The sequence below is a fragment of the Triturus cristatus genome, chromosome 7 (genome assembly GCF_964204655.1).
Source record: "Triturus cristatus chromosome 7, aTriCri1.1, whole genome shotgun sequence".
In the NCBI taxonomy this organism is placed as follows: Eukaryota; Metazoa; Chordata; class Amphibia; order Caudata; family Salamandridae; genus Triturus; species Triturus cristatus.
The window spans coordinates 170721516-170737609 of record NC_140590.1 but is presented as its reverse complement, the minus strand read 5'-3'; the positions used below and the strand labels follow the sequence as shown (position 1 = coordinate 170737609).

The window sequence follows — 16094 nt, the reverse complement described above, 5'->3', positions numbered from 1 at the left end:
AGGACTCACTTTCCGGTGCCTCACTAGATCACGACAAGTGGAGCATGGAGATCAGACCCCTATGGTAAAATTACAGGGACTCTGAAAACCATTAATTACAGAGCATGTGTAATTGTCTCCAAGTTAACTATCAATGAAGTTCTTTCAAAACCAGGTAACAGAGAAGACAACCAAAGTTCACCAACACTACGTGTCGTCAATGTTCACTAATAACGAAAGAGGAAAAGGACGATTTCTGAACTAACACCAATAGAAGGAGGAATAACCCACAGCCTGCCTAATACTCGGATGGGTGCAATGGTCCCTCAATTAGTTGCTCAATCTCATGGCCATGATAACCATGAAGTAAATACCGCAAACATTTTACAATTGGGTAGAAGAAACACAGAAAACAGAAGAGCATAGAAGGCTTCGAAGGGAATCAGACAGCGAATGACCATATTGCAACAAAAAGTATTTATATTTCTGTGCACATGTACACTCTTTCTACGAGTAATTCCACACTTACATATTATTGAGGAACTGCTGAGTCAAAAGAGAGTCACTAATAGGGAAATACAGCACCCTCGTCGGGATCTTTTGTATGTCACCTATAATTACCCTAAACCAAAAACGAGCATCCCGCATGCACTGCAAAGCTCCCTCTTACATAACACCTGGTAAATACATATGACCTCAGTGGCTCCCAAGAATCAGCCTGGTCATGTTACATTTGCTCACTGATCCCACATGTGGTAGGTGCAGATAGGCTTTACATGTCCCAAGGGGTAGCCCCTTTGGACATTCCTCCGACCTTGTGCCTGTAAGTTTATCCCAGATGAATTATTTAATAAAATGGAACAGTTCCTGTTTTGCCAAATGCCTCTTGTCTTCTGTTTTTTAAAGAATTCAAATCTGAGCAACACTAGTCCCCTGCAGCTGGGATCCTTGAGTCTGGAAGCAACGTTTCTGGGGGCAGTGCCTCCAGTGCTGCTGCAGTCAAGACCTTGAGTCCAAGAAGATTGCAACCAATGGCCGAATTTTGGGAGGCAGATGAGTCCCTCAGCAGCAGGGGTTTTTTGAGTCCCAGAAGCCTGGACCCAGGGGCAGAGTTTCTGGGGACATGAGTACCGCAGCAGCAGGAGGCCCCCTGAGTCCAGGAAGCTTTTACACTTCAGTAACGTTTCCTGCCCCCTACAAATGGGCCCACAGTGTCTGTGAAATGTGCACCCTACAACAGTTTCCAGCGGTGGGTGTACCCATCCCCTTAAAATTCGGGCCTTGTGATTTTGGAAAGCTAGCGGTGGAGTGTGAAGGAATGGGAAAATCCAGCCCCTCTGTAGCTGGGCCCCTTGTTGCCAGTAAGCTTGTTCCTGGCAGAAGAGTTTCTGGGTGATAGTCTACCAGCAGCCAACCCCTGTGCACAAGGCCTGCACAATGGTGGGTTGCCACAGGATCTTTTACATTTTCTTTTTTTGTTTTAATTTTTTTGGATCCATGGATCTAAAACAGGATTCTCTAATCTACAGTAGAGTACTTTGCTAGGATCTGTTAGGATCTATGAATCCAATCTCTTAATCCACAGATAACCAGGCAAAATGTAAATTATTTTACTTTTCAACATAGAAGGGGGCCCCCACATAGGCCTAGGGACTGAGTCCTTGAGTCCCATAAAAGTGTTTGCATCATTTGTTTCTCATGTTTTGGGCAGCCAATCAAATTCTTTAGGATCAGTGCAACCAACGTTTGACCCATAGATCTAAAATGACCGACAGGTGAAAAGCTCCCTCAGCCAATAGGACTTGGATATTTTTTTATTTTGGATTTTCGAGGGATCCTCACATCCAAAACTGTCAATACATTTCTAACTTTTTATCTAAGGGTAAAGACCTTCATGTCCAAGCCGACTCCCTCTTTAAACTCTAATTTCTGGAAAACTACAGAATAAATTTCCAGCAAACCTACAAAAGCACAATCCTTGAGTAAGCATCTCAATTTGCGGCACGCTTGGTGTAATTTCATTCAGCTGTTTTTTCTGTATCAGTGAGTAATCGTTCCTATAAGCGTTTTCAGAACCCTCCTTTTTCTTTAATCCTGCAGTATCAGTGCAAAACCTTCCCTTAAGGAATCAAAGTGGATTTTGTTTATATGTTTTGAGTTGTTTCATCAAACAGCACTAAAGTAATTAAGAAAATAAAAATGCCTTTCCTTTTCAAACTCAGTCCAAATAGTAACCACACTGACGCTGCCGCCTAAAGTGTAATGTGAGTTTTATAGTGCAAGAAAAAAATGAGAGGACTCAGGGGAAGACTTGTGAACATTTCACACAGTGCAGCAGAGCAAGCCACCTCGCTGCGCTGCATTGCATGACAGGAAAAGTGCAGGAATGCCCTGTATTTAAGTCAGTACAGTACATTTGTGTCCTTGCTTATGCACTGATGCACAATGGGCTGCCTAGCGCCAACGCATGCACTGTGGTGCAAGGGTGCCTGCACTGCATGCAGGATTTTCTTGTGCAGAAATGTGACCTTCCTGCATGAAACAATCCTGAGAGGCATATTCTTTCTATGTGTACTGCAGAATGCAGCACACATAGAAAGAGGAAGAAACGAGGAGAAATAGAGATATTTTCCCTCATTACTCCTCCCCTGGAAGGTGTAAGATTTAGATGCATTCTCAGGATTAAAAGTTCTTGAAAATATGGGAATGCATCCAAATCCGTGTAGAGTTGCATGGGGATTTGTGCTGCTTTGAGATACTCCAGATTTATGAATCCACTCAGAGCCACACAAATTGGCTTCTGCGTGGCTTCATAAATCTGACTTACAGGTTTGCGTCATGCATGTTCCACATTGTGTGGTGCAAACGCAATGCAAGTCTCTCATAAATATGCCCCGAGAGTACAGTAGGCTAACTTACTCATCGAACGTAGGAAGCTTAACTCACTACCCCTTTCTTGGGCCTTTCATTTACTGTGGATCCATTGGATCTCAAGTTGAAGTTTGATCAGGACATGTGGAATAGGATATCCCATGCTCCTTTTTCATGACACAGATTAGAGAGGTTACCTTTGTGGGTCTTTGTCTTGCACCTTTGAGCTCACATGCACACACACACTCACGCACAAACTGATACATTTACATACATACACTACACTACACACATATAACATCTCATCTAATCCTCACTATTTTACAGACAGGCAAGTGCTCCATTCTTCAAAATACTAAGCCAAATTTTAAGAAATACATTTATATAATAAATTCATGACTTTCATGACACAAATCACTTTAGGGTGGGACTTACCATGGTGTTAGGTCTTCCGCCTTCCAGGAAATTATCGCATCTGTAACTGCACTGGCTATATTTCCATTTGCAAGCTTCAAATCATCAAATTTGTCTCCATTGAAGTTTCCACATGCTCCACACAAGCTGTTAGCCATATCTGGAGTGACTGTCACTGTGACTGACCCACTTGTGCTGAACTGAATTGTGATCTTTGATGCAAATTTAAGCACCACAGCAATGTCGTTAATGTCAATCGACAAGAGTTCTGATATTTGTGCTGGGAAGCTGACCTCTCGTCCATTCAGCTGAAATAATGAAAGGATTCTGTTAGTTTGCAGCAGATAGACCTCGATGAAGCATCTAAAGCTTAGTGCATTTAAGAATGGGAGTGTCTGCTTGTGCTTGCACTTCTTGAACAACATAAAGGAAAATCTAGAAATAGATAAGAGACAGTTAGTGGAACATGAGATTTTACATTTCTAGGAGAGGAGGCTTTTAGTCCATAAGTGAAGACAGAAGTTATGCTTTTACTTCACTCAGTTGTGAAGAAGCCTACTCGCCCACAATCAGACTTTACGGTTCTTCAAAGATGAGCTATGTAGAACTTCATATAGCGCCTGAGGGAGTTATGAGGTCATTAGCTTCCATGTAGACACAAGCATTTGTACAGATTCAGAGACTATATCAAGCCAATTGGAATCAATATCTTTTGAAAGGGTCTCCAAAGCTCATTTATACACTACCAAATTAGCTTTATCACAAATAGGATTTAGTCCTTGTATTTCTCCAAAGGAACAGTTTAATTTACTCCCTGTATCTGATCTCCAATTCACTGCACAAAAATTCAAGAGCCAACATGTCTTTCACAAAAAATGTGCTATATCAGGGCTGTCATTTTCACAAAGAAAACATTGATAAATCTTTACCTAAGGTTGAGTCATTAGTGCATAAAATGTTTTGAACATCTGTTATTATACAAGATTAACAACTACAATACAGTGCATCGACAGATTGAATATTATATATTTGGTATAAAGTTAATTCATACTTGAAACCATATTTCTTTGGTCAACAACAGCGCACTAACAAGAAAACTCATATGTACTACTTATCAATCAATCAATCAATCAATCAATCAATCAATCAATCAATCAATCAATCAATCAGGGATTCGTGAAGCACACTACTCACCTGTGAGGGTCTCAAGGCTCTGACAGGGGATATCGGGCAGCTCTGCATCATCCAGAAAAGCCAGGTCTTGAGGCTCTTCCTGAATGCTTGCAGTGTTGGGGTTCGTCTGATGTTGAGGGAGAGTTTGTTCCAGGTCTTGGCCGTGATGTAGGAGAAGGCGCTTCCTCCCATTCTGGCTCTCCAGATGCATGGGATTTCAGCCAGGGTGAAGTCGGCTGAGCGGAGGTTACAGACATTATTGCAAATTCATTGTTTGAGAGTCATGTAGTGTATTGATGGCAATTACCTCTTCCTGTTGTTTTCAGTGCATTGCGTCTATGCAAAATCAGAGGTCATGCTCCTGTCCACATCTACCTAGCAGAATCAGATGGTCTCCATTTAATGAAGTGCCACACAGTTGCTGACTGGAATCAGTAGAGCAAGTCTCTCTTTACTTATTTTGTCCCAACCCCTCTTCTCCCAAGGGCTGCTCTTTGTTTAGAGAGAAGTGATTCCTTGAATGGGGCCATCCCTTTGAGGATAGCAGGTCCAGCATTAGTTCCATAATTGTCTTTGCAGTTGGAATCAGGTGAGTGCATGAGAGAAGACCAAGCCTCACAAGGTCCGATTGTGCCAACGATATGGACGACAAGTTGTACAACCAGGACATGGCGCAGGCCCTGTCTGAGGACACCCGAGTGTTTCAGATCTAGCAAGGGACTTGGGAGATGTACAGCATGAAGTTGAGTCCATGCAACAGGAAAATGTATTGCTTAAGGATGAACTGGTTCGATGCCGCCCTCACCACCTACCATGGTTCTTTGAGGGAGGGGCAGGGGGTTCCCAATAGTGCAGGTCCTGCCTTGCAGCCCTCACACTTTGAGAATTCAAGCAAAAGCTTCCGCTAACGGAAATGCTAATCCTGCTCATGTCACGGTGACTACTCCAGTACCAGTGTCTTTGGCCCCACCTCAATGTTTTTTATCATTATTATTACTACACATTTTTTGTAAAGAGCATGGATGCCTAATTAAAGATTTCCCGGCACTCAGCTCAATACAGAAGTGGGTTGATCCAGGAACAATCTCAGAAATATAAAGCCATTAGGAAGGATCAGAGGATGAGAACAGCCAAGGTTTTAACAATTTGACAAACAGGGAGAGTGAGCAACATTCTCTCAGTGTGGCTCATTTCAAAGTTTTGGTCCCAGAAAGGAGAACACTCTGCCTCCTTGATGAGATTTCCTAATTTTCGGAATTACAGCCATACTGAGATGGCTAGAGCACAACAAACACACTGAGAAACCAAAGGTTTAAGGTAATGAAGACCAGTGTTTGTCAGGCATTTGTTCATATAACACAATGCCTTCAAATGCACCTGCCCTTCAGTGGGCATCTACATTAAGTTCCTTAGCATATTGGCAGTGGAGGTAAACTTAGGAGAGTGAAGCAAGAGGCATGCAGCTGCATTTTGCACAATTTGGAGGCATATAATATTCCCATTGTCTAGCCTAGAAATAACCGGGGTTAGGACTACAGTTCTCTGGGCAGACATATAGAGACATTGAAGGTTCTTTCAGATCCATTTCAAGATCCTAAAGCATGTAGCTGCCACCATATTAATCTGTTGGCTCATGGTAAGTTTGTCATCTCACCACATTCTTAAGTTCTTCACTACTGGCATGGGGCTCGGGGGTTGGGAGGCCCATAGGTGTGGGCCACATCTGAGTTCCCCAAGGATTGGAGAGATTACCCACTAACAAGACCTCCAGCTTGTCTCTGTTCAGTTTCAGTTAGCACACATCCATAGTGAGACTTGAGAGAGACAAGAGTTAAGGGCCTCTGATTGTTCTGAGATGACAGAAATACCATATTTTGTGTATCATCTGCATACAAAAAAAGAGTGCGGGCACAGTTTTCTACTGTCTCATCTAATAGATGTTCATAAAGGTTGAAGAGCAAGGGACTCAAAATGGATCCCTGAGGTACACCTGACATCAAGAGTGGGTTTTTGACCTGTGTTGGGTAGTGTGCACCTGAAAGGTTCGGTGCTGCACAAAAGATTTTAACCAGGACAGGGCCATATCTTTAATTCCCAGGGCCTCTAGTGTGAGAAAGTGCCCTCTTTCTGCATGGTTGCCCCCACTATTTGCTGAATTGCTGATGTACTTTGACTGAGTGTGCCCTGGGCCCCTGCTAATTAGGTACCCAGGTCCTATTTTCTTTCCCTAAAACTGCATTGAAGCCTAAACCCAATTGGCATCTCTGGCCACAGCTCACCCCCTGATAAATGGTACCACAGGTACCCAGAGCACTGTGACCAGAGAAGGCCTTTAAGGGCAGCATCACTTATTGTGCCACCCCTAGAGTTCCTGTACCCCTCCACCCACACACTGCCTTTGCAGGCTGTGTATCTTGGTGTAGAACAAAGTGAAGAGTCGACATGGCACACATCCCTGTGTACCATGCCTACAACCCACTGCTCTGGCATAGATCAGTCAGCCCTCTAACTGGGTGCACCATACCAGAGGTGAGGGTACAAGTGCTTGAGCCCTGTACCCCTACAGTGTCTAAGTCCATTCTTAGACATTGTAAGTGCAGTGCTGCCATTAAGAGTATATGGTGCTGGGAGTTTGTCATTACGAACTCCACAGCACCATAATGGCTACACTTAAAACTGAGAAGTTTGGTTACAAACTTCTCAGCACATTAAACCCACACTGATGTCAGTGAGGGATTTAATATAAATTGCACACAGAGGGCATCTTAGAGCTGCAACCTGAAAACAAACTCACTACTAGTGTCCAGGCTGAGTGGCTGCTTTCAGCTGCCACCATCAGACATGATTCTGGACCCCTGGGTCGAGAGCCTGCTGCTCTCTTAAGCCTGAAACAATGCACATCCTGGGATGAGGTACCAAGCCTCCTCCCCCAGGACGGGCAGGGTTCATGAAGGGGAAGCTTGAAAGGCTTGCCACCTTTGTGAGCTTCCCCAGGCCACTTGCTGCTCTCAGTAACTGGTCCCCATTGCTTCTGACCCCCACTTTGGGTGGGAGAACCGGCGGGAAAAACAAATGAGGAAGAGAGGTGTGCCCACCTCTGCCAACTCCAACCCTCGGGGGGGGGAGGCGAGGTGAAGCACAAATCTCAGTCCAGCCCATCTTGAAGATGGGGGGACTCAGCCAACCAGGGACAGGCCCATGCCCCCCTCCCACTGGAGGGTAGCATAATAGGGGGTGTACCCACACCAGGGAAGGGACCAATTGGTCCCTGCCTTTTCCCTTCCTGTAACACCCCTAAATCTTGTATTTAGGGGCACCCCCGTACCTTGCTTCCTCAGACAAGACGAAACTACAAGAAGAAGAAGAAGAAGGACCGAACAGCCATGCAGCAGCTAACAAGAGGATGACGCACACTGACTTGGCCCCAACCCTACTGGCCTGTCTCCCCCTCGAACCTGCTCCTGTGAAATCCCGGTGTGTCCTGCAGCCAGCAACCTCGAAAACCCCGGAGGACCTGCCTGCTTTCAAGTACAAAGACTTTGTCTCCCGTGAACACCGGATTTGTTCATCTACAACGTTTGGCTCCAGCCAGACACCGCGGATCTGCCCCACTCTGCACCCGCCGACCACGGCCCGAGCTCGAGTGGGCAAGCATCACGAGGAGGTCACCCTGGCAATCCTGACCCGAGATCCGGCGACCCTGACCTACCTCAAGTCTCCAGCCGCCTAGATCCAGGAGGTCCCCCCAACCGCGACCGAGAGCTGGTAAGAAGATCCGACCACAAAAGGCACCCCTGTCCCCGGCATTGTGTGCCCAAACCAATGGTGTCTAACCAACCCCTAACTTCCCAACTTACCTCTCGAGGTGGTGGTCGCACCCAGAAGACCTTTGTCCCCAAGCCTGCAGTGCCTTTGCAAACCGGATGTTCCCCATTGAAACTAACAGGGCGCCCGACGTCGAAACACCACACTGCACCCGGCCGCCCTAGTGCTGCTGAGGGTGCACCTTTGGTGCTACTTTGTTTCCCTATTTGCCCTGAGCTAAAGTCCAGGAGCTTTGCTCCCACACTAAGTGGCCTGTCTTCCAGCAGCCACCAACCGCAGGCCTCCTTTCTTCCATTGGATAACATTGGGCCTCAGCACTCTGCACCTGGCCGCCCTAGTGCCGCTGAGGGTGTAACGAGAGTGCATCCTTAACACTGGGGGAACCCTTGTTCTAACCCCAGAAGCTCAACTCCAAAGATCGTTACTTACCTGGTAACCGTGAACATAATTTCTCTCTGTAGGAACCTATTGACTGTTTTTCTCTGAAAAATGTTCTAAGTGTGGAGTTGATTTGCATGGAAAACTGACTTTACTTACCTCTTCTCTAGGAAATGTCCCAGTGTGAAATCTAGGCAGATCACACTGTAATTTTTACTGCAAAATCAATGCAAAGTATATGTACAGCATTCCACAGTAATACATTACCAGTAATTCAAACTGTAACCATTTCAAAGTACATTTACAACTGCATTCCAAACTGTATATTTACTGCAAAGTATTCATCAACCTAGCTGTGCCAGGCTTGCTTGATTCTAGGAAATAAAATAACTATAAGAATATTTGTATACAAAAACACACACCATACCTCACTTTGGTAGAGTATATACAGAGCCAGCTTCCTATATCTAGTCTTTGGAGGAGAATGGAATGGTTTACAGTGTCAAGGGCTGCACTGAGATTAAACAAAATCAGTGCAGCGGCTCCACCATTATCCACCTGTTACCTCAGGAACCAAGCAACACAGAGAAGAGCTGATTAGGTGCTACGACCAGCCTGAAACTTAGATTGTTGAGAGGGGTGGTACAGGCTACTGAGTTCTGTGTACCCAGTAAGTTGTGGTTTACATGTTTCTCCAACACTTTTGTGAAAACAGGAAGCAGAGATAAGGGTCTATAGTTGGACCAAGTAAGTGGGTCCAGATTTCATTTTTCAACACAGGATTGATCAAGGCCATTTTCCACGCTTTAGGGACAATGCCCTCCGACAGAGATGAGCTCAGGGCTTGGGTGAACTGCATCAAAACAGGATGGAAGAGCCTGCCAAGCACCTTCAGAAGACAAGGATCCAATGTCAATCCTAATTTAATGGACTCCATGGTACACATCCAAGGGCTGAAACCTATGCAGCAGACTGTTCCCAATTAAGAGTGGGCCTGTACAGCCAGACTGATCTGCCACCAAAAAGGTAGACTGTATATTGGCCCCTTTTTCCACACAAAAAATTGGCTATTTCCTCACGCTGGATTGTGAGATGGGGATGACTGGTGCAATACTGGTAGGGTCAAAGAGGTTTTGACTAAATTAAAAAGAGTTTTAGGGCTATTTTGGGTTGCCTCAATTTTCTTCATATAAAATGAAACTTTAGCCTCGCTTCAGGTTTTTTGGTAGTGCCTTAAGGTGTTTTAAAAGTTTTTCTTGTCCTCCTTAGTATAGGACGTGCACCATACTCTGATTACTTTTCTTTTTATTTTACTATACAAATACTCATTGTACCATGGAGTGGGTGGTTTTGGGGGATAGTAATAAGTTTCATGCCTTCTGGAGTCAGTGCTATTCACATTTCGTTTATAAACTAGCAGCCTCTCCCTCTGATTCTGGCAGAATTGCCTTTATCATATCCTATCTTGGGGCCACAGCTGCCAGCTGGGCTATTCTACTTATTGAAACAAACTACCCAGTTTTACATGATTTTGGAAGGTTTAGAGAAATGATGTTCCATCCCTTTGCTAAGCACACCTTTGTCCAGTCCAGTGACAAAGAGTTGTTAAACCTAAGTCAGGGAAAGAAGGATCTCCTTACTTATATTGCTGCCTTTGGTAAATTTGTTAAGGAGACCCAGTGACCTGAGGAAAAAAGAACTTCCCTCTTTTATAGAGGGTTGAGGGATGACTTAAAGGATTCTCTGGCGCACATTGTAGATTTACCCTCAGATTGTTCTGAGTTCATTGATTTATTTGTCAGACTTGACCGTTGGCTAAATAAATGGAAAGAAACCCGTTCTTAGGGAAACCCAGACTGCTGGTTGTGCAGTCAGAGTGGAAAGAGACTGAGGAGCATATTTCCAAGCCCCTATTGCCACCACAACCGGGGCTTCCCTTTTTTACAAGGCAGTGTTAAGCCACTTAATGTGGCTTAACACTGCCTTGTAAATAAGACACCCTTTCACGCTATAGCATGAAAGGGGAGAGCAATTGGTGTTGCTGTGGGCGTTCCACCGCCACACCCATTGATTTTGATGCTGCTACATATTTACAAGGGCAGAGTAAATATTAGGCTGTGAAAAATTAAGATCATGGAAAACCTGATCTTACCTTGGAGCAACTAGGAAAAATGTTTGATTGCTCCTCGTTTTTGCTGTTTTCATGTGTGCTGCATTGTGCAGCACACATGGAAACAGCATATCACCAATGATTGTTTATGTGAAGGAAGGTGTCCCTTCCTCCACACCATCATTAATAAAAATGCCGTTTTGCAATTTCCATGTGTGCTGCATTAAGCAGCACACATAGAATTTACAAAACGCCATTTAACACATGAACAATCACTCCCCTTAATGCAGGCACCCCTGCACCATAGTGCAAGGGTGCCTGTGTTGGCCCTAGGCAGCTAAGTGTAACGCTAGTGCAGGGGGAAACACAGGGGGAAAAGCAGAGCTCCACCATATTCTTGTAAATATGGTGCAGCCCTGCATTTCTAAAGTGACTGAGCATGTTGTTAGCCTTCTAGGGTTTCTTTGTGAATATCCCCCTAAGTCTAAGAGTTAGGACAGTTCAGAACCCTTGTGATTGGGGACATGCATGGTCCCGTGACCGCTTAGGAAGAATAATGTAGAAATACATTTAACCTGTGTTTGTATTGTGGTAAAGCAGGATATTTTGCACAAGAATGCTCTGCCAGACCTTTTGGAACTAGGAAGACTCGCGTCTTGACATCAAACCTGGTGCAGGAAAACTAGAGAGCCCAGGGGTCAATCATTTGAACCGATTCCCCATTACCTGGCTAGTACTTCACCTAAGGTTCGACAACACCTATCAATTTCAGTCACCTCTGTCATGTCATCCCAACAGAAGCAAGTCATGCCCATGCTTGTAGGTGACCCCTGTGTCCTCACAGGCGGTCGCTCCTTCCTCGCTGCTCTGCCGCTCGCCTGCTTGCTGCCTCACCTGCTGCCTTACCCGCTGCCAGACCGCTGACGGCTACCGCTGACCTCTTCTTCTCCGCAGCCCTCTGCTTCTGCCCACAGTCCGCCTTCCGCTTCTTCCGCCTTCCCGCTCCTCACGTCTCACCGGCCCCGCTGCCCCGGTCACTTCCTTGTTTTTCCCGCCGCTGCCCCGGAGCCCCGCCTCCCCTGCTCGCCCATTGGTCATCCCGCCTCCCGCCTCCCGCCTGACCCTCCCTACCGGCTCCTACTTAAGGGGTCCCCGTCGCTACACTCACTGTGACCCCTGTGTCCTCACAGGCGGTCGCTCCTTCCTCGCTGCTCTGCCGCTCGCCTGCCTGCTGCCTCACCTGCTGCCTCACCCGCTGCCAGACCGCTGACGGATACCGCTGACCTCTTCTTCTCCGCAGCCCTCCGCTTCTGCCCACAGTCCGCCTTCCGCTTCTTCCGCCTTCCCGCTCCTCACGTCTCACCGGCCCCGCTGCCCCGGTCACTTCCTTGTTTTTCCCGCCGCTGCCCCGGAGCCCCGCCTCCCCTGCTCGCCCATTGGTCATCCCGCCTCCCGCCTCCCGCCTGACCCTCCCTACCGGCTCCTACTTATGACGCCCCCTCAGCGACCGCGCAGCGGACGCGCGCAGCGGGAGCGCCGATTGAGCGCCGAAGGTGCGCCAAAGGTAAGCCCGTCTGCGCCCGTCCGCACCTGGACCGCGCCCAGCGCCAGACCCCCTGGCCCCCGCGTCCGCCACCCGCCCCGCAGGACCTACGATGCCGCCACACTCATCGCACTCAACACCGCCCGAACCCCCGGGTGCCACCAAGCATCCCCGCGACACACCCATGGACCCTTCGCCTGCCGATCCTGCAAATTCTCCTGCCTCCGCACCGGCACCGCACCCACCAAGACGGACAACAGCAACCACCTGAAGTGCATCCTGCTTAACACCCGCTCCGTCCACAGACACGCCGTGGAACTCTGGAACCTCCTCGACACCGCATCTCCAGACATCGCCTTCCTCACAGAAACCTGGATGAACGCCTCCTCAGCCCCCGACATCGCCATAGCCATCCCGGACGGCTACAAGATCATCAGGAAGGATCGCTTCAACCAGACCGGAGGGGGCATCGCCATCGTACACAAAAGTACCATCCGCATCTCGACTGACTCCATCGACACACTCAATGCCGCCGAATACCTGCACTTCCAGATTCACACTGACCCCAAGACCACCCTCAGAGGCACCCTCATCTACAGACCTCCTGGACCGCGCACACAGTTCTGCGAAGACATCACGGACTTCATCAGCCCTCACGCCCTCCACTCCGCCGACTACATCCTCCTAGGAGACCTCAACTTCCACCTGGAGAACAACAACGACCGCAACACCACCGCCCTGCTGGACAACCTCGCCAACCTCGGACTCCAGCAACTGGTCAACACCCCCACCCACTACGCCGGCCACACGCTCGACCCCCTCTTCTCATCCAGCAAGCACGTCACCTTCAGCCACTCCACCGGACTTCACTGGACTGACCACAGCTGCGTCCACTTCAGCTTCCAAAAGAACACGATCCACCACCACCCGAAGCAGGTTCCCCACAGACACTGGAGCAAGATCACAGTCGACCAGCTCACCACCTCCCTCAGCCAGAACCCACCAGGCAGAACAACGGACTCTAACACAGCTGCCCTCGACCTCACGCAGTGGCTGACCTCCTGTGCCGATGACCTCGCCCCGATGAAGAACCCATCCACCAGACCCAGAAGCAAGAAGGCTCCCTGGTTCACCGACGAACTCAAGGACTCTAAGAAGACCTGCCGCACCCTCGAGAAGGCCTGGCTCCTCGACAAAACAGCCGACAACATGACCGCCCTCAAACTCGCCACCCGGAGACACCACCAGCTCATCCGCACCACCAAGAAGACATCCCTGAAGGAGCGACTGGACAAGAACGCCCATGACAGCAAGGAGCTCTTCAACATCGTCAAAGAGTTCTCCAACCCCAGCACCGGCAACAACGACATCACTCCCTCGCAGGACCTCTGCGACTCCCTCGCCTCGTACTTCCACCGCAAGATCGCCGACATCCACATCAGCTTCGGCGCTCCACCCCCGCACCCATCGGTCGAACCTACACACCTTGCTGCCACCCTCCAGACATGGACCAAGGTGACCCCCGAAGACACGGCACGCATGATGAACACCATCCACTCCGGATCGCCGACCGACCCGTGCCCCCACCATGTCTTCAACAAGGCCGCCGCTACCATCGCACCCTACCTCCGAAACATCATCAACACCTCCTTCGACACAGCCACCTTCCCGGAGAGCTGGAAGCACGCCGAGCTCAGCGCACTGCTGAAGAAACCAACAGCGGACCCGACCGACCTCAAGAACTTCCGCCCCATCTCGCTCCTTCCCTTCCCCGCCAAGGTCATCGAGAAGATCGTCAACAAGCAACTAGCCGCCTTCCTCGAGACGAACGGATCCCTCGACCCATCGCAGTCCAGATTCAGAGCGAACCACAGCACCGAGACCGCCCTCATCGCAGCCACCGACGACATCCGAGCCCTGCTCGACAACGGCGAAACAGCGGCACTCATCCTCCTAGACCTCTCCGCAGCATTTGACACCGTCTGCCACCGCACCCTAGTCCAACGCCTTAACGACACTGGCATCCAAGGAAATGCCCTGGAATGGATCATCTCCTACCTCTCCGGCAGAACACAGAGAGTACGCCTCCCTCCGTTCCGCTCTGAAGTCATCTGCGGCGTCCCGCAAGGATCATCGCTCAGCCCCACCCTCTTCAACGTCTACATGAAACCCCTCGCTGCCATCGCACGCCAACACAACCTCAACATCATTTCCTACGCCGACGACACCCAACTGATTCTCTCCCTCACCAGAGACCCCGACACCGCCAGAGCCAGCCTACACGAAGGAATGAAAGACGTCGCCGATTGGATGAACATCAGCCGCCTGAAGCTGAACACGGACAAGACAGAAGTCCTCATCCTGGGACCATCGCCCTCCGCATGGGACGACTCCTGGTGGCCCCCGGCACTAGGCACCGCACCCAAACCAACGGACCACGCACGCAACTTGGGCGTCATCCTGGACTCCTCCCTATCGATGACCAGACAAGTCAACGCCGTCTCCTCAGCTTGCTTCCACAACCTTCGCATGCTCCGCAAGATCTTCCGATGGATCCCGATCGAGACCAGGAAGACGGTCACCCAGGCCCTCGTCACCAGCAGACTAGACTACGGAAACACCCTCTACGCCGGTACAACAGCCAAGCTTCAGAAACGACTTCAACGTATCCAGAACGCCTCTGCCCGACTCATCCTGGACGTCCCCCGACGCTGCCACATCTCGAGCCACCTAAGAGACCTGCACTGGATCCCTGTCAACAAGAGGATCACGTTCAGACTCCTCACCCACGCACACAAATCCCTCCACGACCTGGGCCCAAGATACCTCAACGACCGACTGACCTTCTACACGCCCACCCGCCAGCTACGATCCGCGAACCTCGCCCTCGCCGTCGTCCCTCGCATCCAGAGAACCACCGCCGGAGGAAGATCCTTCTCCTACCTGGCGGCTAAGACATGGAACTCCCTGCCCGTGCACCTGCGACTGACCCGGGACCACCTCGCCTTCAGGAGGCAGCTCAAGACCTGGCTGTTCGAGCAGTAGCAGCCCCCCTCCCCCAAGCGCCTTGAGACCCTTCCGGGTGAGTAGTGCGCTATACAAATTTCTTGATTGATTGATTGATAGATTCCAGAGCTACCGGAAATTTCTTCGGCTTAGCCTTGGCCAGTTCTTTACACTTACCAAGGGTTAGGAAAAAGGTACCAGAGCATGATAGAGCAGTGGATGGCTCGTAGCTCTCTTCTGGGAAGTTCATCTAACAAACTATTCCATGATCTATACTGTTTGTGAATGGGGATGCAAAGACTTTAATCTTTGATCTTACACCTACATTTGGCACTATGTTAGTGATCCCTTGGCTTCAGTTGCATAACCCTTTCATTGATTGGTCCCTCCACCTTGTCACCTTGGGGTCCCATTACTGTAAAACCAATTGCTATAGATAAGCACAGGGTGCACCCCATCCCTTGACTTGCGCAGCCTTAGAACCGGGGTCCTTGAACCAGCTTCCTATAGGGAATGTGAGTGTCGTATTGACTTGATTCTGGGCACTGCACTACCCTGCAGTCGCTGTTATGCTCTTTCTGAGCCTTAAGAAACACCTAGATGACATGCTTTAGACAACATTCCACTTCTCCAACATCATAGGCGCTCATCTTTGTTTCAAAGAGTGATGGCGATTTGCAGGCTTGCTCGACAATTGGCCTTAAACAAGGTAACCGTTAAGAATAGGTATCCATTGCACTGATCCCAGACATGATGGATCAGGTGCTGAACTCCACTGTGTACATTAATATGCAT

At 48.9% G+C, this 16094-nt stretch overlaps 1 protein-coding gene across 1 annotated transcript in view; it reads right to left on the bottom strand.

The window, feature by feature from the left end:
- LOC146809142 (IgGFc-binding protein-like) overlaps positions 1 to 16094 on the bottom strand; it is a 301036-nt gene that overhangs the window by 18055 nt on the left and 266887 nt on the right. The window contains exon 19 of the mRNA XM_085614831.1: positions 3286 to 3572. Within this exon, the coding sequence (XP_085470957.1) occupies positions 3286 to 3572 (287 nt within the window). The remainder of the gene's footprint in view (positions 1 to 3285; positions 3573 to 16094) is intronic.